Raw genomic sequence first — 22,030 nt, 5'->3', positions numbered from 1 at the left:
GTGCCATGTCTGGCTTTTTCTGTTTAAGTGGTACTGAGGAATTGGACCCAGGGCTTCATGCATGCTAGGCAAGCACTCTACCACTAAGCCACATTCCCAGCCCTCCAGGGATTATTTTGTATGTATGTTTCACTTATTACTATTTTGGTAGTACTCAGGGCTCTCATGCTTGCTAGGCAAGTATTCTAGGACTTAAACCATTTCCCCAGAGATTTTTTTGCTTTAATTATTTTGTAGATTTTTGCCATTGCCAATCTGGACCCATACATCTGAGATGTCAGGTGCCATGCTATTGGTTGAAATGTGGTTTAGATAGCTCTTTGCTTATTCTAATCCTTTTTTTTTTAATTTAAATTTTATTGTCAAGGTGATATGCATAAATACATTTCTTGTTGAACTTGTTACCCTACTTCATTTTTCTCCCACCTTTCTTCCCCCTCCCAACCTTCCCCCAGCCTAGTTTTTTTTTTTTTTTTGTCTGTTGTAGGGCTTGAATTCTGGGCCTGAGCGCTGTCCCTCAGCTCTTCAGCTCAAGCCTAGGGCTCTACTACTTGAACCACAGTGTCACTTTTGGTTTTATGAGTGGTTTATTAGAGATAAGAATCTCGGGAAGGTGGCTCAGTGGTAGAGAGCTTGCCTTGCATGCATGAGGCCCTGGGTTCGATTCCTCAGCACCACATAAGCAAAAAGAAGAATCTCATGGGGCCAGGTGCCGGTGGCTCATGCCTAGCTACTCAGGAGGCTGTGATCTGAGGATCGAGGTTCAAAGCCAGCCCAGGCATGAAAAGTCCGTGAGACTCTTATCTCCAATAAACCACTAGAAAACCGGAATTGACACTATAGCTCAAGTGGTAGAGCGCTCACCTCGAGCTGAAGAGCTGAGGGACAGCGCCCAGGCCCAGAGTTCAAGCCCTGTGACCGACAAAAAAAAAAAAAAAAAAAAAAGAACTTCATGGACTTTCCTGCCTGGGGTGGCTTTGAACCCCAATCTTCAGATCTCAGCATCCTCAGTAGCTAGGATTATAGGCGCAAACTACATGCACCAGCACCCCAGCCTAGTCTTAAAAACTGTATTCTTCCCTCTTTCTGCCTCCTAGGTAGCTGTGATTATATACATGAACCATGATGTTAAGTTTTTCACCAGTATTTTCAAGGATACTAAAACATTTTTTAAGTTCCTATTGTGAAATTTTTACTGCATGACCTCCCTCCTTGCTATTTCTTTGTGTAGGGGGATGAGGGAAAAGTCTATTTGAGTGCTATTTCATTTTGTACTGTTTCTATTTGGAAAAAGAAGGTAACTTAGATTTAATTTCTGTTAAATTCTATGTTTCAGACAGTTGGTTTGAAACACATTCCAGAAGACATTGGTTGTAAAACCAACAGTTACCAAAAATACTTTATACTTTATTGTTTAGATCTTTGAAGACATCATAAGCCTACTTAGTTTATGAATATAACTTTCCCTCTTAAATAATTTTGTAGTTGTTTTTTTTGTCCAGTGGTGGGTCTGAACTCTGGGCCTGGGTGCTGTCCCTCAGCTCTTTACCTCAAGGCTAGTGCTCTACCACTTGAGCCACAGCGCCACTTCCAGCTTTTTTTTTTTTTTTTTTCTGCTTATGCGGGGCTGAGGAATGAAACCCAGGGCCTCATGCATGCAAGGCAAGCGCTCTACCACTGAGCCACCTTCCCTACCCTATAGTTTTTCTTAGTGAATACTTTGTTTTGACAGTGAGTCAGATAGAGGAAGGATGAGAGGCTATATTTTTATTATTTAGGGTATACTTTGCTTAGAGTGCCAATGGATGATGTAGGAAGATGCTTAAAATAATTCAAGCTTTTCTCATTTAAGCTTTTTTTTTTTTTTTTTGGTGCCAGTCCTAGGGCTTGAACTATGGGCTTGGGCGCTGTCCCTGAGCTTTTGTGCTCAAGGCAAGCACTCTACCAGTGTCACTTCTGGCTTTTTGTGGTCAATTGGAGATAAGAGTCTCATAGACTTTTTCTGCCCATGCTGGTTTCAAACTGTGATCCTCAGCTTTCATTCTCCTGAGTAGCTAGAATTATAGGTGTGAGCAACTGGTGCCCGATTCATTTAATATGTTGGTTTTTTTTAGTTTTGTATTTAATACCTTATATACTGTAACTCAATACTTCAGGTAATTGCCGATTGTCTCATTGAGAAATGAAGGTGGCTGGGTGCCGGTAGTTCACGCCTGTAATCCTAGCTACTCAGGAGGCTGAGATCTGAGGATCGTGGTCAAAGCCAACTGGGACAAGAATGTCCGTGAGACTCTTATTCCCAATAAACCACCAGAAAACCGGAAGTAGCGCTGAGGCTCAAGTGGTAGAGCGCTAGCCTTGAGCTGAAGAACTGAGCAGCACCCACGCCCAGAATTCAAGCCCCACAACTGACAAAAAGAAAAAAAAAAAAAAGAAGATGGCTAAGGGAATAATGAACAAACCTCTATCAGAGTGAACAACATTAATCAGGAATAATAATTTGCACATAATTATGAGGATGCTGATTTCTTATATGTAATTTTGTGTATTATAAAAGGATTGGGAAGTTCAGCCTTGAATGCTCAGAATGTACAAATGCTTTTGGAAAAGCTCAAAGGAATACCCCAGCTGGAAGGTCAGAAGGACATGATAACATGGATACTCCAGGTAAATGAGAGCAGTAAAATATCAAATCTTGGTTTAAATATAGTTAAGTGCCCCCTAAAATGGTTAATTCTGATAAAGGTGTGTTAAGTGATATGTCTATGTGAGTACCACAGAGTGTACTTACACAGCTTAGATAGCTTGTCAGTGTGGACACTTGATGAAGTCAGATTCAGTAAGCATGATATTTAAGAGACAGACACTGGTATACTGAAGAGTGCTGTTATACAGTGAACTTCCTTTTATAGTAAGTAGGAAGAGTATATATACTCTCAGTGTCAAAAAGTATTGTAAAGGAACTGAGGGGATAGATTAGCATTTATGAGGCCCTGGGGTTCAGTCCCTAGTACCACAAATAAATTTTCTTTTAACAAGTATAATGTGCTGGGTGCTGGTGGTTCACACCTGTAATCATAGCCACTCAGGAGGCTGAGATCTGCAGATCACAGTTGAAAGCCAGCTCGGGCAGAAAAGTCTGTGAAACTCTTATCTCCAATAAAAACCGCCAGAAAACCGGAAGTGGCACTGTGGCTCAAGTGGTAGAGCACAGAGCTAAGGGACAGCGCTCAGGCCCAGTAGTTCAAGCCCCACGACCGACAAAAAAAAAAAAAAGTATAATGTATGGCTGGGAAGTTGGCTCAGTGGTAGAGTGCTTGCATGCATGAGGCCCTGGGTTCAATTCCTCAGCACCACATAAGCAGAAAAAAGCTGGAAGTGGCGCTGTGGCTCAAGTGGTAGAGCGCTAGCCTTGAGTTGAAGAGCTGAGGGACAGTGCCCAGGCCCAGGGTTCAGCCCCCATGACTGACAAAAATAAAAAAATGAAGAAGTATAATGCAATAAGCACATAAAGAAGTCACAGTCATTATTAAGTATTTTTAAGTGCTATATTATTAATTAGTGCATATTGGTGTGCATTGTTCACAAGAAAGGTTTCATTGTGACATTTCCATACAAGTGCACAATGAATCTCAATCAACCTTGCTCTCTGTCTTGTAATACCCTTCCCTCCTCCCTTCTTAAAACAGTTTCAACAGGTTTCATTGTTCTCTTTTCATCTGTGCAAATAAAGGAATCTAAATCTATTCATCCTCATTTGTCCCCCTTGTTTGCCCAATGAGCGTGTTATAATTTTTACATAATATCACTAGGAGTTTTCAGCCTCATTATAATTTTTTTTTAATTTTTTGATGGTACTGAGATTTGTTCTCAGACTCTTGTTTGCTGGGCAATTGTTCTACCACTTGAGCCACACACCTAGCCTGATTTGCTGAGTTGTTTTTCAGATAAGGTGTTGTATTGGCCCAGGCTGACTGCAGACTTCAGTCCTCCTACCTATGGCCAGTATGTTCATCTCCATGTCCAGCTATTTGTTGAGATGGGGGTGGGCATCTCCACCTTTTCACTTGGTCTTATTTCAAGTCATTTCTGCCTCCTGAGTAGCTGAGCTTGTAAGTGTGAGCCACCAACCCACCCCCTCATAATAGTTTAATGAGAACCACTATCGTATATGCTCCCCATGATTGAAATGTCACTCTTCTGAAAGTGACTGTAAGAATCCTCTATTAAGCTCTAAAATTCAACCACTATATTATTTAACTGTCTTTATTATTATTGCACATGTTTGTTTCATGTCAGTAGCTTTATTTGTCTTTTTTGTCTTAGTAGAATTTATTGAATAATGGAAGATTTATTAATTTTTTCAATATTTAGTCAACATGTACTGTATTCCTTCCATTTGCCATGTTTAATTGTGGACTCTAAACCAGACAGGCAAAGTATTTGCTGACATGGGACATAGCTGAGGTATAGACAGTGAAAAATGCAAATAGGAAAAAATATCAAAATAATACAGTAGAACAATAAAGGGTTACTTTGTGTGGCCAGCAGAGGCCTTACTCAGAGGGTGATGTTCAAGGTGAGACCTGAGTAGTGTGGAGTCAGTATTGTTGGAATCTGCAAGGTGCTCCAGGAAGTGGGACCAGCAGTGAAAACCTAAGGGGGCCTCTTAAGAAGGTAGCCAGTGTAGGGGCTGGGAAGGTGGCTCAGTGGTAGAGTGCTTGCCTTGCATGCCTGAGGCCCTGGGTTCGATTCCCCAGCACCACATAAGCAACAAGAAAAAAGCCGGAAGTGGCGCTGTGGCTCAAGTGATAGAGCGTTAGCCTTGAGCTGAAGAGCTGAGGGACAGCGCCCAGGCCCAGAGTTCAGGCCCCATGACCGGACCCCCCCAAAAAAAAAAAAAGAAAAGAAAAGAAAAAAAGAAGGTGGCCAGTGTGAACAGGAGAGAAAGCTCAGAAGTAGGTTGGAAGGGCAACCAAGAAAGAAAAGAAATATTGATAACTGGTGGTTTAGTCATTGCTTTTGGGGACAAAGACCTCAACCAAGAAAGGATGTTTTACTTTCCAGTTTTGATTTGTGCCTTATACATTTTTGCGCTGAAAACATTTGAATTGGAACATGGTATACACCTGTAATCCCAATTCAGAAGGCTGAAGTGAAGGATCACTGGAGTTCAGGATATGGAGACCTTAGCAGGAACATGTTAAAGAGGTTTCCTGGGCTGGGAAGGTGGCTTAGTGGTAGTTTTGCCTTGCGTGCATGAGGCCCAGGGTTCTATTCCTCAGCACCACATAAACAGAAAAAGCTGGAAGTGGTGCTGTGGCTCAAGTGGTAGAGCGCTAGCCTTGAGCTGAAGAACTAAGGGTCAGCCCCCAGGACCAGAGTTCAAGCCCCACGACCAAAAAAAAAAAAAGTTTCCCTCCCCACCCATTCCCCTGTGGCCATCTGAGGGAAGGCTAATCATAGTAACAGACTACTCAGCGCTTTTGTTAGCTGATTGTTGGTCAGAACCAAGAGAGTTGTTAGTTGCAGTCTGATTTTCCCCCGATATATTGAAGTCATCTAGGAAATGGCATTTTGAGACACAGTGATTAAATCAGATTAGTGAGTCTTTGTCTTCCTGCTCACACCAACCACATCTTTTTTTTTTTTTTGGTCTGTTGGGGCTTGAACTCTGGGCCTGGGCGCTATCCCTGAGCTCTTCAGCTCAAGGCTAGCATTCTACCACTTGCCACTGATACCAACCAGATCTTTAACTATTTCTATGATTTTTTTTTCCCCACAGATGTTTGACACAGTGAAGCGACTGAGAGAAAAATCTTGTTTAATGGTAGCAACTACTTCAGGATTTGACTCCAGTAAGAATGACGAGGTAATAACACTATGGTGCTGTTTACGTTCATCTGTCTTTGGCAAACCTTTCAGAATCTTACTGGAAGGAACGTTAGCAACTGAACAGAGAATAGGTTGAGAAATACGAATCCAACAGTCCAAAACCAAAAATTTTGGAGCCTTTTGAATTTTAGAGTTTTAGCTTAAAATTACTGGTAAAGTCTGTGCATATATTCTCAAGTCCAAGAAATCTCAGAGATTTCTATTCCTGACCATGTCAGATAAGGAATACTTGTCTTATATATTGTTCATTTATTTATTTAATTTATTTATTTATTGTTCGTCATGGGGCTTGAACTCTGGGCCTGGGCGCTGTCCTTCAGCTCTTCAGCTCAAGGCAAGTGCTCTACCACTTGAGCCACAGCACCACTTCCGGTTTTCTGAGTGGTTTATTGGAGATAAGAGTCTCATGGAGTTTCTTGCCTCGGCTGGATTTGAACCATGATCCTCAGATCTCAGCCTCCTGAGTAGGTAGGATTACAGGCGTGAGCCACTGGTACCCGGCTTATATATGGTTTAACAGTGGTTTCTTAATGTTCAGATTACTCAGGATAAAGAAAAAGCAGAACGAAAAAGAAAAGCCGAAGCTGCTAGGCTACACCGCCAAAAGATCATGGCTCAGATGTCTGCCTTACAGAAAAACTTTATCGAAACTCACAAACTAATGTATGACAATACATCAGAAATACCTGGGAAGGAAGACTCCATTATGGAAGAAGAAAGGTAAAACAAAACAAAACAAAAAACAGCTTGACTTTTGGAGGGAAGATTATTCACCTTGAATCAGGCTTTTCCAAAATGCATTTTATACTAATGGACATGAAGGTGGGAGCAGCAAAAATGGAAATCAGTTCATGTCATTTTAAATGCATGTGCATTTTAGACGCGTATTTACGCAGTTCACAAATTCCCCATCAGGTTTATGATTTTTGAGAAAAATGACTATAATTGTTGCAAACTGATAACCAGTTCATCCCCTGAGGAATATGGTTTATGCTAGTGTTTCTTCTTTCTTAAAGAGACGTCAGTGTTTATGAGTATAGTCGTGAATGGTGCGTCAAAAGGGGAAAATGCTAAATTTGTTTTTTTGCACCTCAGTATAGTGTGCTTATAGGGAAGTTGGTGAACCTTGTAAGCCATGCTCTGTGAACCATTATATAAGTGCAGGGAGCCAAGGGAAGAAGAAAAAGAGCAGTACTTGGAGATAAATCCCAAGAAGTTTAAAATACTGAAAATATTCCCTTATTCTCATTTAAAAAAACAAACTTCTGCCAGGCACTGGTGGCTCATGCTTGTAATCCTAGCTACTCAGGAGGCTGAGATCTGAGGATCATGGTTCAAAGCCCTCTTGGGCAGGAAAGTTCATGAGACTTTTACCAGAAGTGGCACTGTGGCCCTAGTGGTAGAGCGGCTAGCCTTGAACTGAAAAGCTGAGGGACAGCACCCAGTCCCAGAGTTCAAGCTCCACGACCAAAAAAACAAACTACTGTTATTTAAGCCAGAATTATGAAGCTGTGTGAGGCAATGCATGCTTATAATCCCAACCCTGGATCAGAGGCAAGATTGCAAGTTCAAGGCCAGTGTGGGATACATAGTGATACTTTCTTTCCAACAAAACAAAAGAGACAATAATTTCAGACATTGTCTTTTTACATTGTATTCCATGTCATATATCTGTATTCCTGAAATTGAGAGTGCTAGCATGGACCATAATGAAGACTATTTTAAAATTAAAAATCAAAAGAGCCAAACATAGTGGTGAACACCTATAATCCCAGGTTTATAGGTGAGAAGGTAAGGCAGGAAGCCAGCCTGGGCTTTAGCAAGATCCTATTATGTAAAAAGAAAACAATTAAGATAAATAAAAAGAAGTCTGCGGATGCTGTTCAGTAGAAGTGCTTGTCTGCCATGTTCAAGGCAACTGTAACTAGCAAATTAATTAATTGCCGAATGTGTCTTGTACTAATGTGTCTCATTCCAAACAATAGAAATAATGCAGTAAGTTCCCTTTGATAGTCTTCTACCATTCCTGATGCTTATATATAGATAGCCTTGCTTATAAATGGCCATTGTTGTAGACCTTTCTCCATGCATTTATAGATATGTGTGCATAAATAAAATAGATACTCTGATAGCGTAATCCTCTGATTTCTCCTTCTGGAGGACAGATTAGAACATGGCTTGAACTTACATGACAGGTGATTGACATCTCTGCGTAAGCAGAACTTAGCAATACTTTACTTCTATTCTGCCTTTAAAAAGGGAAAAAAGAGGGCTGGGAATGTGGTTTAGAGGTAGAGTGCTTGCCTAGTATGTATGAAGCCCTGGGTTCAATTCCTCAGTACCACATAAACAGAAAAAGTTGGAAGTGGCTCTGTGGCTCAAGTGATAGAATGCTTGCTAGTCTTGAGCCAAAAAAAGCTCTGGGACAGTGCCCAAGCACTGAGTTTAAGCTACATGACTGGCCAAAAAAAGAAAAAAAAAGGAGGGTGCGGATTAGACCCAAAAAATGAGGTTTCTTTTATTTATTAGTGGTTTGTTTTTATTTTATTGTACATTTTGGTCTACAGCTTACTTTACGTATGTTTTTTTTTTAAATCATATTCAGGACACTTAGGTTATTTCTTATTTTCCCTTATTAGTTTGTTGGAGCACTTTTGTATGTGAAAGCAGTTTCCCAATTAGAATACAACATGTGAAAAGTGTGAGTCAAAAATATTAATAAATATGGCTACACTGTCCTTCAGAATAGCTTTTCCAGTTGCTGCTGCCAACAGTGTTGGAGCTTACCTATCTACGTCATTCATACCAATACTTAATTGTTCGTACTTGATAATACTTGATGCTAAAATTGAAATATAGCTTAGCAGTAGTCCATTTGCTTACAGTGTACACTCAATCCTCAGCACCACGAATAGAAAGATAAAATAAAAGTTCTAATGTAACTTGTTTTGCTAGTTAATGTAAGTATGAGCATCTTTTCCTGTGATCTCATAATGATGAGGTTTAGCAATAGTTTTGAATATTGTTAATGTTGTGTGTTTGTGTGTCTTGTTTAGGCCTTTCCTATCCCAAAGTCACAATTTTAATTATAGGGGCTATAGTAAATATTAGAGATGCAGGGATCCAAATTTTGTATCCTTTTTTTTTTCCCTCAAAGTTCCTCTGGTTACAAGTTTTATAAATACTTGTTGGAATTTTTACTGTGATATCACATACAAATATGCGCATATAATATTTTCCAGCTTTTGCCTTATTTGCACAAATGGTATGATGTACATACTATCTTGCAACTTCCCATTCTAAGTCATCTTGGGAAATCTGTGTTCTTCAATAATAAGCGAGTTCAGTGTTTGTGAGTACTGGCATTTGGGCATGACAGGTGCGCACCACTGCTCCCAGTTCTTGTGCTCCCACTTAGTTTGTGGATGACAGGTGTGTGCTCAGCTATTAGTCAAGATGGAATCTCAGGACCCAGCTGGCTTTGAACCTCTCTACCTTCCAAATACTTAGGGCTACAGGCATGAGCCTCTTCTAGCTGTGATTTCTTCTTCTTCTTCTTCTTCTTTTTTTTTTTTTTTGCAGCACAAACAGTTTTCTAGTGAGAAAATTGATTAAAGCTAGAAAGGGAAATGCTTTTATGGTAATAATATTATTGTTTTAATTTTTGTTATTTTTGTTTATATAAAAATCTACAAAGATACAAAGTCAAGTGGCCAAAATGTACTTATTCCTTTTTAAAAACAAACAACTGTTCTTATCTTTAGTAGCTTTACAAAGGAGATGCCATTTAACAAAGCATTTTAGACTATAATGCAGCTTGATCGGTGTCATCCCTTCAACATTCTCTCCCTTTTTTTAGTTTTATGGTATATAGTGAATTCTTAACTGCGTTCTCCCCCTCGTCCCCACTTCATACGTTTTTCTTCTCCTCTCCCTGTGGTCCATCCCCGCCTCTTGCAAGGTTTTCTGGTGTTGATTTTGTTCTTTCCAAAAAAATTATACTTTTTGAACTCTCTATAGAGCCTATTATACTTCAGTTAGTTTGTAACCTCTTGTGTACTGCCCAACATGCTTACTTACAGATTTATGGCTATATTCTATCTACCACAAATGAAGGAGACCGTGCAACCTTTGTTTCTCTGGATCTGGCTTACTTCACTTAATATAATGGTAATTATATAATTATCATGAACATGTAATGATAAATTTTATAAATACAATACAATTGGTTTCTTTTGTCAGCATCCCAGCAGTCAGCGACTACTCTAGAATTTCTTTGGGTCCTAAACGGGGGCCAACTGTTACTGAAAAGGAGGTGCTGACATGCATCCTCTGCCAGGAAGAACAAGAGGTGAAAATAGAAAATAATGCTATGGTATTATCAGCCTGTGTCCAGAAATCCACTGCCTTGACCCAGCGCAGGGGAAAACCCCTAGACCTCTCAGTAGGTATGTATTCTTTCACATACATCTTTTTGGCCATTTCTTTTTCTTCCAATATAAGTGAAGAAAAAAATACTCCTTTTGAAAGAAATTTGGGAGTGAGGATGCATTTAGTCCTATTGGCAGATCCCATACTCACATGTAAAATAGACTTTGGGTTTTACATGCCAGGTTGGCTCCTCTATTCAGTTTTATTTTTCTTAGCATTTGACCACATTGCTTCTTCCCTCCCCTCTCTCCCCCATCTCCCTTCCCCACCCCTCCTCCTGTACTCTCCCCTCTCCCCCTTTCCACCCTCCTCCCCTCCTCCTCTCCATCTCTTATTTGTCTGTTTATTCTAAGTACTGTGGCCTGAACGCAGGTCCTCTTGTTCTCACCTAGCTTTTTCACTCACGTGTGGCATTCTACCACTTGAACCACAGCTGCATTTCTGGCCTTTTGCCTGTTATTTGGAGATAAGAGTCTCACAGATTTGTCTGCCTGGGCCAACTTCAAACCTCAATCCCTGGGTCTCAATCTTCTGAGTATCTAAGATTTGAAATATAAGCCACCAGCACCAGGCTTTATTGTTTATTCATTCATTCATTCAATCATTCATTCATTCATTTTTGTCAGTTGTGGGGCTTGAACTCAGCCTGAGTGCTATGCTTGAGCTTTTTCACTCAAGGCTAGCACTCTACCCTTTGACCCACAATACCACTTCAGCTTTTGTAGTGGTTAATTGGAGATAAGAATCTCATGCACTTTCCTGCCCCAGCTGGCTTCAAACCATGATCCTCAGATCTCATTCTTCTGAGTATCTGGGATTACAGGAATGGGCCACCAGTGCCAAGTTTACTTTATTTTTATTTTCTCTTTTTTTTTTTTTTTTTTTTTTGTTGGTCATGGGGCTTGAACTCTGGGCCTGGGCGCTGTCCCTCAGCTCTTCAGCTCAAGGTGGGCACTCTACCACTTGAGCTACAGCGCCACTTCCGGTTTTCTGGTGGTTTATTGGAGATAGGAGTCTCACGGTCTCTCCTGCCCGGGCTGGCTTTGAACCGTGATCCTCAGATCTCAGCCTCCTGAGTAGCTAGGATTACAGGCGTGAGCCCAGCGCCCGGCTTTATTTTTATTTTCTCTTATATTTTGTTCATTTTACTTTATCATTTGAAAGTAAATTGGGCTGGGCACTGGTAGCTTATGCCTATATTCCTAACTACTCAGGAAGCTGAGATCTAAGGATCACAATTCAAAGCCAGCCCAGGCAGAAAAATCCCCATGGGACTTTTATCTTCATTTAACCACTCAACTGATAGTAGAGATGTGGCTTAAAGTGATAGAGTACTAACTTTGAGCAAAAGAGCCCACGACTGATAAAAAAGAGTGGGCTGGGTGCTGATGGCTCATGCCTATAATCCTAGCTACTCGGGAGGTTAAGAACTCAGGATCGTGGTTCAAAGCCAGCCTAGGCAGGAAAGTCTGTGAGACTCTTTATCTCCAGTTAACCACCAGAAAACTGGAAATGGCACTATGGTTCAAAGTGGTAGAGCTCTAGCCTTCAGCACAAATTGCTCAGCAACAGTGCCCAAGCCCCAACTTCAAGCCCCACAACTGACAAAAAAAATAGTAAGTTGGAAATATTGTAATATTGTATAAAAAACGCTAAATATTACTGCATTCATTTTCTAAAACTAGGGCCAATCTTTTATATTGGTCATATCATTATCATATTTAAGGAACTTAATATCATCTAAAATATTTAAGAATAACATTTTATTAACTATACTTCCACAACTGTTCTGACATGATATTGTGATACTTGGACATTTCTAGGAAATGAAATTTTGTGATTACAATTTTTTACCTGTCTCCATGTCTACCTTTTTTTTAACTTTGGAAGAGATGAATATATACCTCTGTTCATTTTGTTTGTTTGTTTGTTTCTTCTTTCTGAACCAGAAACCATGGACCCACTCTTCATGGATCCAGACTTGGCCTATGGAACTTACACAGGAAGCTGTGGGCATGTCATGCATGCCGTGTGCTGGCAGAAGTAAGTTGTTCCACTGACATGTTCTTGAAAGACACTAGGAACTTTGAAGTTACCACAGGCCACAAAAAGGCATGTTTTCTCATGTCTTCTTTCCTTTGTTCTCTTAATAGAATATTTGAAACAGTTTTAAGGACTTAATTCTGTGCCTATGATACTAATTATTACAAGTCTTAGAAATTTATGCATAAAGTTAATTCAAGATACTAGTAACTCCAGAGCTTGGTAGCCTTACTACTGATAGTAAGATAACCCTTACCTCTGCACTGGAAACTAGGGAAATGGTCTCTTCCTTTATGTCTCCATAGTTACAGTTCAGTAAACTTCACTATAAACTGTATCTGCCATGACATAAACTGTTTTCCATAATTTTAACATGAATAATTTTGCACTTGAGTTCTAAAAATGTTTTTGGGGTCCAAAACTCCAAATCTTTGCACTTGGAAAAAAGCCACCATGTGGTTCTGAGCGGACCTGTGTCTTTGGGATTTTGCAGGTATTTTGAAGCTGTGCAGCTGAGCTCTCAGCAGCGCATTCATGTTGATCTTTTTGACTTGGAGAGTGGAGAATATCTTTGCCCTCTTTGCAAGTCTCTGTGCAATACTGTGATCCCTCTTATTCCCTTGCAACCTCAGAAGATAAACAGGTATGTTTTAGCTTATACATAGGTCAGTGTTTAAATGCCCATCGTTAACCTTTAGAGAAACTAGTGTACTTTTTCATTTCATAACTTTTAAAATTAGATTGAAAGCATAACATTTGGTCCTTAAGAAAACTAAAGTGGTCACACAAGTCACTTTGCCATGCCTAGATCTCTCATACACAATTAAAACAGTAGAACACTGAGGGTCCAAGTGCTAATGTCACTTGTTTTGAGACCTGTATGAAAATTAAAAAAAAAAAAATAAAACCACTATCATACCACCTTTGGTAACGTGTGAACATTTAGAGCTTTACTTTGTGTGTGTGCATGTGAATACTAGGATTTGAACTCAAGACCTTGAACTCTTGCTTGACTTCTTTTGCTCAAGGCTGGTGCTATACTACCTGAGCCACACCTCTACTTCTGGCTTTTTCTAGGTAATGAGAGATAAGATTTGTTTGCATAGATTGGCACTGAACAACGAGCCTCGGATCTCAGCCTCCTGAGTGGCTAAGATTTTGGATATAAGACACCTGCGCCTGTCTAGTGCTTTAAAAAATTTCATTCTGATTACCTATAAATAGAATATAACAACAAATTTGGGGTGTGTGTGTGCATGTGCATGTGTGTGTACTTACTGATCCTAAGTGCTATCTCTGAGCTTCTGTGCTCAAGGCTAGTGCTCTACCACTTTGAGCCACAGTGCCATTTTTGGCTTTTTGGTAGATAATTGGAGATTAGAGTCCCACAAACTTTCCTGCCTGGGCTAGCTTTGAACTGTGATTCTCAAATATCAGCCTCTTGAGTAGGCTTTTACAGGTACGAACCAGTGATGCTGGGCTCAGTGTTTTTTGTTTTTGTTTTAGATGACAACTAAAACTTTTTAATTATATATTTTCTGTATTTTTCTTCTAGTATGTGATGATAATAGTGCTATTTAAAATTGATCTTCAGTTTCTTTAACACATGGTGAACTTGTGGACTAGGAAGGTGGCTCAGTGGTAGAGTGTTTGCCCTGCATGCATGAGGCCCTGGGTTCAATTCCTCAGCACCACATAAGCAGAAAAACCCAGAAGTGGCTCTGTGGCTCATGTGGTAGAGTGCTAGCCTTGAGCTGAAGAGCTGAGGGACAGTACCCACGCCCAGAGACCCCACAACCAGCAAAAAAACAAAACAAAACAAAAAAACACGGTGAACTTGTATTAATAAACCTAAGTTCTGATAAAGGAAATGGTTTTGCTGATTTGACGAAAATGTATTTGACTGGTGATGTAGCTCAGTGGTAAGAGCACTTAACATGTATAGGTTCTGAGTTCAATCCTTCATACTATAAAAAAGCAGAGACAGACCCCTTATCAAAGTGATCAAACTTAAAAATTTGCTAGGAAAAATTTCAAAACCAGTATGCTAATATTTTTAAGTCATAGCTAGTTATAATTCTCACTTGAGAACCAAAACAATTTCTTAGGTCAGATTTGTGCCCATAGATACAGATTTATTGTGCATCGTTAATTTGCTTTTATGGGAAGGTTTTTCTTTTCAATAAAACAGAATCAGTTAGCCTTTTAAATGGCACTGGCTGGTTTTGGTCCCCTTCCTTTGGTCCTCAAGAGCTGTTTGGGTCAAGCCCCTGTCTTTCTGTAATGTTCATTGCCAGCCCCTCCTCCTCATAGTGAGAAACACTGTGGGGAAACAAAAAAGCAGCCAGGCAGCTATCTATCAATGAGCCCACGACACTATGTGTGGACAGAATTGTGAGGAAGCTCCTCTCTGGGATGGGAACGTTTGAGTGAAGACGCCAATAAAATGAGTGACAGTATCCCTGGAGGACGATACTGCACAGGCAATGTCAAGAGCAAAGGCACCAAGTTAGAAACCTAGGCACGTTCCAGTCACAGCAGGGAGGCTGCATGCCTGCAAGCAGATAGCCAGATTAGGAAGGGACTCATGAGCTAAATTGAGAAGTATGTGATGGAAAACCACTGCAATATTCCAACAAGAGAATATCTGACCTATAGTTTTAGAAGCTCCCTTTAATTGAGGTGTTTAAATTTGCACTTAATAATAAAATACAGGAATCGAAGCAGAAAGAGTAGTAAATAATTCCGTTCAGGGATTAGCGTAATAGTTAATTTAGGGTACATTATAAGGAATTGATTTAGAATATATTCATAAGGTAAAACCTGTAAAAGCAGCTAAGAGATAATAGTGTGAGAGAATCAAGAACTCAGTGACAATGCCTATTTCTGCTTTAAACAACTAGAATGTTATTTATGTTTACTTAGTATTAGTATTAGTACTTAGTATTCTGGGCAATAGATGTGTGGGGAGTGTCTTATTCCTTATACCTTTTTTTTTTTTTGGTCATGAGGCTTGAACTATGAGCCTGAAGGTCACCCCTGACCTTCAGTTGCTCAAGACTAGCACTCTACCACTTGAGCCACAGCACCACTTCTGCCTTTTCTGTTTATGTGGTAGTGAGTAATCAAACAGGGCTTCATGCTTGTTAGGCAAGCACTCTACCACTAAGCCTTCCTTATACTTTTAAAATCCTCTTTCTTCCCAAATAACTTCACCTTTAGGCACATGTTTCTTTGACTTTGATAATTAATCTGGAGGAATTTGATTTTGGTCATGGTGGTGGTGGTGATCATAGAGCTTGAACTCAAGGCCCAGGCACTGTCCCTGAGTTTTCGCACTTCAGGCTAGCCCTCTACCACAGCACCACTTCCAGTTTTCTGGTGGTTAATTGGAGAAGAGAGTCTCATGGACTTTCCTACCTAGGCTGGCTTCACACCATAATCCCCAGATCTCAACCTCCTAAGTAGCTAGGATTATAGGCATAAGCCACCAGCACCTAGCAGAATTTGTTTTGTTTTTGTTTTTGGGTCCGGTCCTGGGGCCTGAACTCTGGGTCTGGGTGCTGTCCCTCAGCTCTTCAGCTCAAGGATAGCACTCTACCACTTGTGCCACAGCGCCACTTCTGGCTTTTTTCTTTTTGCTTATGTGGTGCTGAGCAATCGAACCCAGGGCCTCATGCATGCAAGGCAAGCACTCTACCACTGAGCCACCTTCCCAGCCCCAGAATTTGGTATTTTTATGTAGCCACTTCCTCAAGGAAAGACTAGGAGTTCAGCTTTTCAAATCAACTTTGTTCTGATGATATTAATAATTTCTAAATTATGTGTTTTGTTTTTTTCCAGTGAAAATGCAGACGCTCTGGCTCAACTTTTGACCTTGGCACAGTGGATACAGACTGTTCTCGCCAGAATATCAGGTTATAATGTGAAACACACTAAAGGTTTGCTTGAATTTATTTTGTATTAGTTGTGTGCAAATTATGTCTGAATCTTTAATTTTTTAAAAAAAGGCAATTATGCTAAAAGAAGCACAGACTTGTTAGATATCAGGAAAAGGAAGTTTCTGAAGTCAAGACAAAGGTTGATTTATATCAGTGTCCTCAGTTCAGTCATTTTTCTTACTGAGAGGCAGAAGAGGTAGGCAATTATTCTGGAGTCATTCTGCCTGACTTTGAATCTTAGATCCAAAAATCCATCTCACTCAGTAAGGATCACTACTGGGTCTGTGATCTTGGGTCAGTTACTTTAGCTCATTGCCACCTCAACTATCATATCTACAATTAGGCAATACTGGGTCTGTGATCTTGGGTCAGTTACTTCAGCTCATTGCCACCTCAACTGTCATATCTACAATTAGGCAATAGTAATGTCAGTACCTTTTTCATTGCTTGAAGAATTGGATTATTACGTATAGAGTAGAATAGTCCCTGGCTCCTAGAGCTATATGTGTTAGCCATTACTAATACTGATATTATTGGTATATTACCATTAATACTAATAACAGAAAAATTTTAAAACTATTACCTTGTCTGGAGTAGTAGTGTGTGCCTGTAATCCTACCTACTCAGGAGGCTAAGGTGAGGAGGATCAAGATTCCAGGCAGTCCACACAAAATGTTCTTGAAACTCAGTTGAAGAAATTAGATGCTATGTTATTCTGGTTACCAGATAGGAGGATCACAGTCCAGTCCAAGGTCTGGGCAGAAAAGCAAAGTCCTGTCTCAAAATAACTAACACAAAGAGGGCTAAAGGCTTGGTGCAGTGCCTGCCTAGCAATGCAAGACCCTAAGTTCCAACCCTAATACTAGACAAGCACTTAAATCTACTGCCTTATTTGCATGTTCCTTGCAATTTAGAGACTAGTTATTAGTAGAGATATGCTTGGGAAAGAAAAAGGACATTTACAATATTTAGTGTTAAGTATTTAGAAAAGTATCTCACTTTACTAGGTTGTGAATAAATGGGATAAAAAAGAATCCAGCTGATTTTTTTTTTTTTTTGTCGGTCGTGGGACTTGAACTCTGAGCTTGGATGCTGTCCCTGCACCCTTCAGCTCAAGGCTAGCGCTCTACCACATGAGCCACAGAGCCACTTCTGACTTTATTCTGCTTATGTGGTGCTGAGGAATCGAACCCAGGGCCTCAGGCATGCAAGGCAAGCGCTCTGCCACTGAGCCACCTTCTCAGCCCCCAGTTGAAATTTTTTTTTTTTTTTTTCGGTCGTGGGGCTTGAACTCTGGCCTGGGCGTTGTCCCTCAGCTCTTCAACTCAAGGCGAGCGCTCTACCACTTGAGCTACAGCGCCACTTCCTTGAAATTTTTTTTAACCCATCTTGCTCTGCTGTCAAGATTGGCCTTGTACCTGGGGGTATAGTGGTCCTTCCACCATGACCTTAGTGGCTGGCACAACAGGCTGCGCTTACATGTCCTGCTTAAAAGTTTACTCCAGTCTCATTCCTTCCTTAGATCTAAAATTGATGACTAGTTCACCTAGAAAATATTTCAGAACATTTCTAGGTATCATCAGATTATTTATGTTTTATTTCTTTCATCTTTCCCTTCTTTTATTTGTCCCAGCATTCCCCATCTATTTCACCTTCTGTAATGCTGAGTGTTTAATCAGATGCTCATTACTGTATAAGCCTTGATCTTACCTCCCTATAGAACAGATATGTACCTTAATGCAGAAAGAAGGAATTAGATCTGTTTAATAGAATTTAAAGCCAAAGGGGCTGGGAAGGTGGCTCAGCGGGAGGGTGCTTGCCTCGCATGCATGAGGCCCTGGGTTTGATTCCTCAGCACCACATAAACAGAAAAGGTCGGAATGGCACTGTGTCTCAAGCAGTAGAGCATTAGCCTTGAGCTGAAGAGCTGAGGGACAGCGCGCAGGCCCAGCATTCAAGCCCCACGACCAACACCTCCGTGCCCCGCCCCGGCCCCCCTTCCCCCGCCAAAAAAAAAAAAAAAAAAAAGAATTTAAAGCCAGAATTGATTAATAGAAGCTGTAGCAAGGGAAAATATATTGTGGAGAAAATGAGACTTAATTTGATCTCGGGGTAAATTTGGAGGTGAGGAGATAGGTATGAGCAGAACGTTTTCTAGAAAGTATGAATATGACATTTTTCAGAGACATTAAAAAAGCTTAGCTTACCAGAGTTGAGGGTACATAGTAGGAAACAGAGGAGACTCTGGGACAAGGTTACGGAGGGTTGCAAATAAGAACTTGGACTTGATCGTTTAGAGACAGAATGATAATACATCAGTCAGCTGTGACTGTCTTTGGCAGCATCCTAATTATCCCTTCTCCATTAACTTTATATGTTTCACAATTGGTTCCAATGGAGTTAACAATGTGTTTGTTAGAAAACTCCTTATTGAAAGAACTTATTTTACTTAGAAGTTATTTTATTTTTTTAAATAAAATTAGCATATTGATGTCTAAGAATATCTACATGGAGAAATATTAATATGGAGAAAGGAAAAATCATCCCAATATCATTTCTGGTTGCCTGGGTGGAGAATGTATGAATGCTTATTCAGTGCTTTCTAGTATTTTCTAAGATGATCATGTATAATTTTAAAAAGCAACATGTATTACTATCAGATTAAATTTATTCATGATTTTTCTTTCTTTTTCATTTTAATGTATAAGGAGAAAGCCCAACCATTCCTGTCTTATTTAATCAAGGAATGGGCGATTCCACTTTTGAGTTTCATTCCATCCTGAGTTTTGGAGTTCAGTCATCGTAAGTATTCATGAAGTTTATAAATGGTTGTAAAAATAATAGTGGAAACAGTCCTTCCATCTTTCTTTCCTTCATTTTTTATTTGTAAAAGTATTTATTCTCATTTTCTCCCTGGAGCTTTATTTGTATTAGTAAAATAAAGTGAGAAGGGGCTGGGAAGATAGCTCAGCGGTAGAGTGCATGCCTTGCAAGCATGAGGCCCTGGGTTCGATTCCTCAGCACCACATAAACAGAAAAAGCTGGAAGTGGCGCTGTGGCTCCAGTGGTAGAGCGCTAGCCTTGAGCTAAAAGAGCCAAGGGACAGCGCCCAGACCCAGAGTTCAGGCACCATGACCAGCAAAAAAAATAAATAAATAAAAATAAAAATACATGTTTCATGGCATATATTTTTCACTACCAGTGACAAAAAGTCAATTCTGTATGGTCCAGAAGAGGATCAGCATTTTAGATTTCACTTAAAGTTACATTTCACTTCCCTTGTAATCAGTTTTTCACATATATATATATATATATATATATATATATATATATATATATATATATATATATATATATATTTATGAGGCAGTAGCCTTCAACTCTACCCCACATGTTATCTGGAAGTGATGACACTTATTGTACATAATACAATAAATCAAGTATCATTAATTCACAAATATTACTATCTGGACCTTTGTAGTTTTAACCTTTGTTTATATTAGCTGTCCTATTGCTGCTGAGGTATTTATTGCAAATGGAAGTTCCAAAAACCACGTTACCACTCCTTTGCATGTTATTACCTTACCACACATACATGTAAGACAAGCACATACATACACCTATCTATACAAGAGTACTTTTCGGAGGTTCTAATCTCTAATTTAACAAAACTATTTACTTCTGTCAAAAAGGATTTGCTGTACCTCATGGCTCATGCCTGTAATTACACCTACTTGGGAGGTGGATGTCATGAGGATTTTGATTTTGGGCTAGTCTGGGAAAAAAGTTTGTGAGATACTCCCACCCAGCTGGGCATGGTCATTTCAGCTACATAGGAAGTGGAAATAGCATTATGGCCCAGGCCAGCCTGAGCATCAATACAGAACCTTATTTGAAAAGTAATTAAAGCAAAAAAGTAATAGAGGTATGACAAGTGGTAGAGAACCTGCCTTGCAAGTATGAGGCCTAGAATTAAAATCCCAGTGTGGCCAAAAGAAAAGGTTAACTTGTTTCTGTTGCTTCTGTACTTAAACTTCCGAGAAAGTAGCCTTTTTTACTAAACTACCACATAAATTTCTCTTGTTTCATTTTTAGGATCAAGTATTCTAACAGTATCAAGGAAATGGTGGTTCTCTTTGCCACAACGATTTATAGAATTGGGCTGAAAGTGCCTCCTGATGAAATGGATCCTCGAGTCCCTGTGATGACCTGGAGCACATGTGCTTTCACTATTCAAGCAATTGGTAAGGCCTAGAAGAAAATGGCTTGGGCATTTCACTAAAACAGAATTAACATTCATTGACCAAAAAGTATATCATTTTTCTTCTAATATCCCAGAAGGCTTTGAGCTGTTTGAGGTGTGGTAATTTTTTTCTATAGGTCACTTTTAGCCAGCTATCATAGTGATCATATAGAGCATAAGTTAAAGATAGCTTAAAGGGATAACTCAAGCATGTAACAGTCAAAAGTGGTCTATTTAGCTGAAAGTGGTGACAAATACCTGTAATTCCTGAGAGTAGAGACAGATGGCAAGTTTTAGATCAGTGCAGCTAAAAGTTAGCAAGACCGTATCTCAAAAACAAAATAAAGCAGGGAGGCAAGCACTGGTGGTTCCCACTTGCAAACTTGGCTACTCAGGATTGAGAGACCCATAAAAATTCCTATTTACTCATAGAAAATAATACAGTATTCATTGTTAAGGATGAGTTAATAGATAGGTAACAGGTACTAATTACTTGATCATGTATAAGAAAAATATGCGAAAATGTATAACCTTTCAAAGGATAAATATGTAGATTCACAAATTAATGTGTTTTATTAAAAAATGAGATCTTTTAATATACTCATAATGCTGCATGTACTTCATAACTAGTGTTAATATATTTTCATGATTTTATTAATAGCACATTAAATAAATAATTTCTTTGAAAAAACAACAAACACAAAATCAGCCCAGGAAGATAAAAAAGCTGGACTGAAGACATGGCTCTAGTGGTAGACAGCCAATCATGAGAAAACAACACAAATGCATTGGAGTCCCTAAGGCCAAGCCCCAGTACTGCCAAGAAAGGGAAGGGAGAAAGAAATGAATGAACGAACTAACAAAGGAAGGAAAGAAGGAAAGACAGCTCAAGTGGAAAAACACTTGCCTAGCCTAGCATGTATAAGGCCCTGGGTTAATTCTTGGTACCAAAAAAAAAACTTTTTTAATGGCTGATTTATAACTTTATACGATCAAGAATATGGTAAACAGGTCTGAAGTGAAGTTTTCTGTCAAATTCTTCACCTTCTTGGAAATAGAAAAGTAGAAAAGTGAAGTATTAAGAATCACTTAGATTTTAAATTAACACATTTGTTCCTTATAGTTAAAAAGTACAATACCATAGAGGAGTTTTAAGGACTAAGAGTTTTCCTAACAAATGGACTTGGAAAGTAGACAGGAGTAGCTATACTCTTACCTGATAAGTCTTCAGCCTACTTCTGGTGTAATCCCAGCTGTAATCCTAACTACTCAGGAGACTGAGATCTGAGGATCACAGCTTGACCCAGCTTAGGGAGGAATGTTTATGAGACTGTTACCTATAATTAAGCACGAAAAAAGCTTTAAGTGGAAGTGTAGCTCAAATGGACGAGTACCAGCCTTGAGCAGAAGAGTTCAAGGACAGTGCCCAGGCTCTGAATTTAAGCCCCAGGTTCACCAAATAGAAAAAAGAATCTTC

General features: G+C 39.6%; 1 protein-coding gene and 1 non-coding gene across 2 annotated transcripts in view; both read left to right on the top strand.

Moving 5' to 3' along the window:
• The window catches only part of Ubr1 (ubiquitin protein ligase E3 component n-recognin 1), a 94,042-nt gene that overhangs the window by 51,805 nt on the left and 20,207 nt on the right, over window positions 1-22,030 (top strand). The window contains exons 27-35 of the mRNA XM_042687529.1: window positions 2,558-2,667; window positions 5,786-5,872; window positions 6,434-6,615; window positions 10,138-10,343; window positions 12,276-12,369; window positions 12,863-13,012; window positions 16,213-16,310; window positions 19,019-19,112; window positions 20,406-20,554. Coding sequence (XP_042543463.1) covers window positions 2,558-2,667; window positions 5,786-5,872; window positions 6,434-6,615; window positions 10,138-10,343; window positions 12,276-12,369; window positions 12,863-13,012; window positions 16,213-16,310; window positions 19,019-19,112; window positions 20,406-20,554 — 1,170 coding nt within the window. The remainder of the gene's footprint in view (window positions 1-2,557; window positions 2,668-5,785; window positions 5,873-6,433; window positions 6,616-10,137; window positions 10,344-12,275; window positions 12,370-12,862; window positions 13,013-16,212; window positions 16,311-19,018; window positions 19,113-20,405; window positions 20,555-22,030) is intronic.
• On the top strand, window positions 8,017-8,145 carry LOC122114735. Its single transcript, XR_006148621.1, has one exon. It is a non-coding gene; the product is annotated as a U8 small nucleolar RNA (small nucleolar RNA).

This window comes from Dipodomys spectabilis, unplaced genomic scaffold, assembly GCF_019054845.1.
Source record: "Dipodomys spectabilis isolate Male_0828 unplaced genomic scaffold, ASM1905484v1 ptg000108l, whole genome shotgun sequence".
In the NCBI taxonomy this organism is placed as follows: Eukaryota; Metazoa; Chordata; class Mammalia; order Rodentia; family Heteromyidae; genus Dipodomys; species Dipodomys spectabilis.
This window is presented reverse-complemented; position numbering and strand designations above follow the sequence as displayed.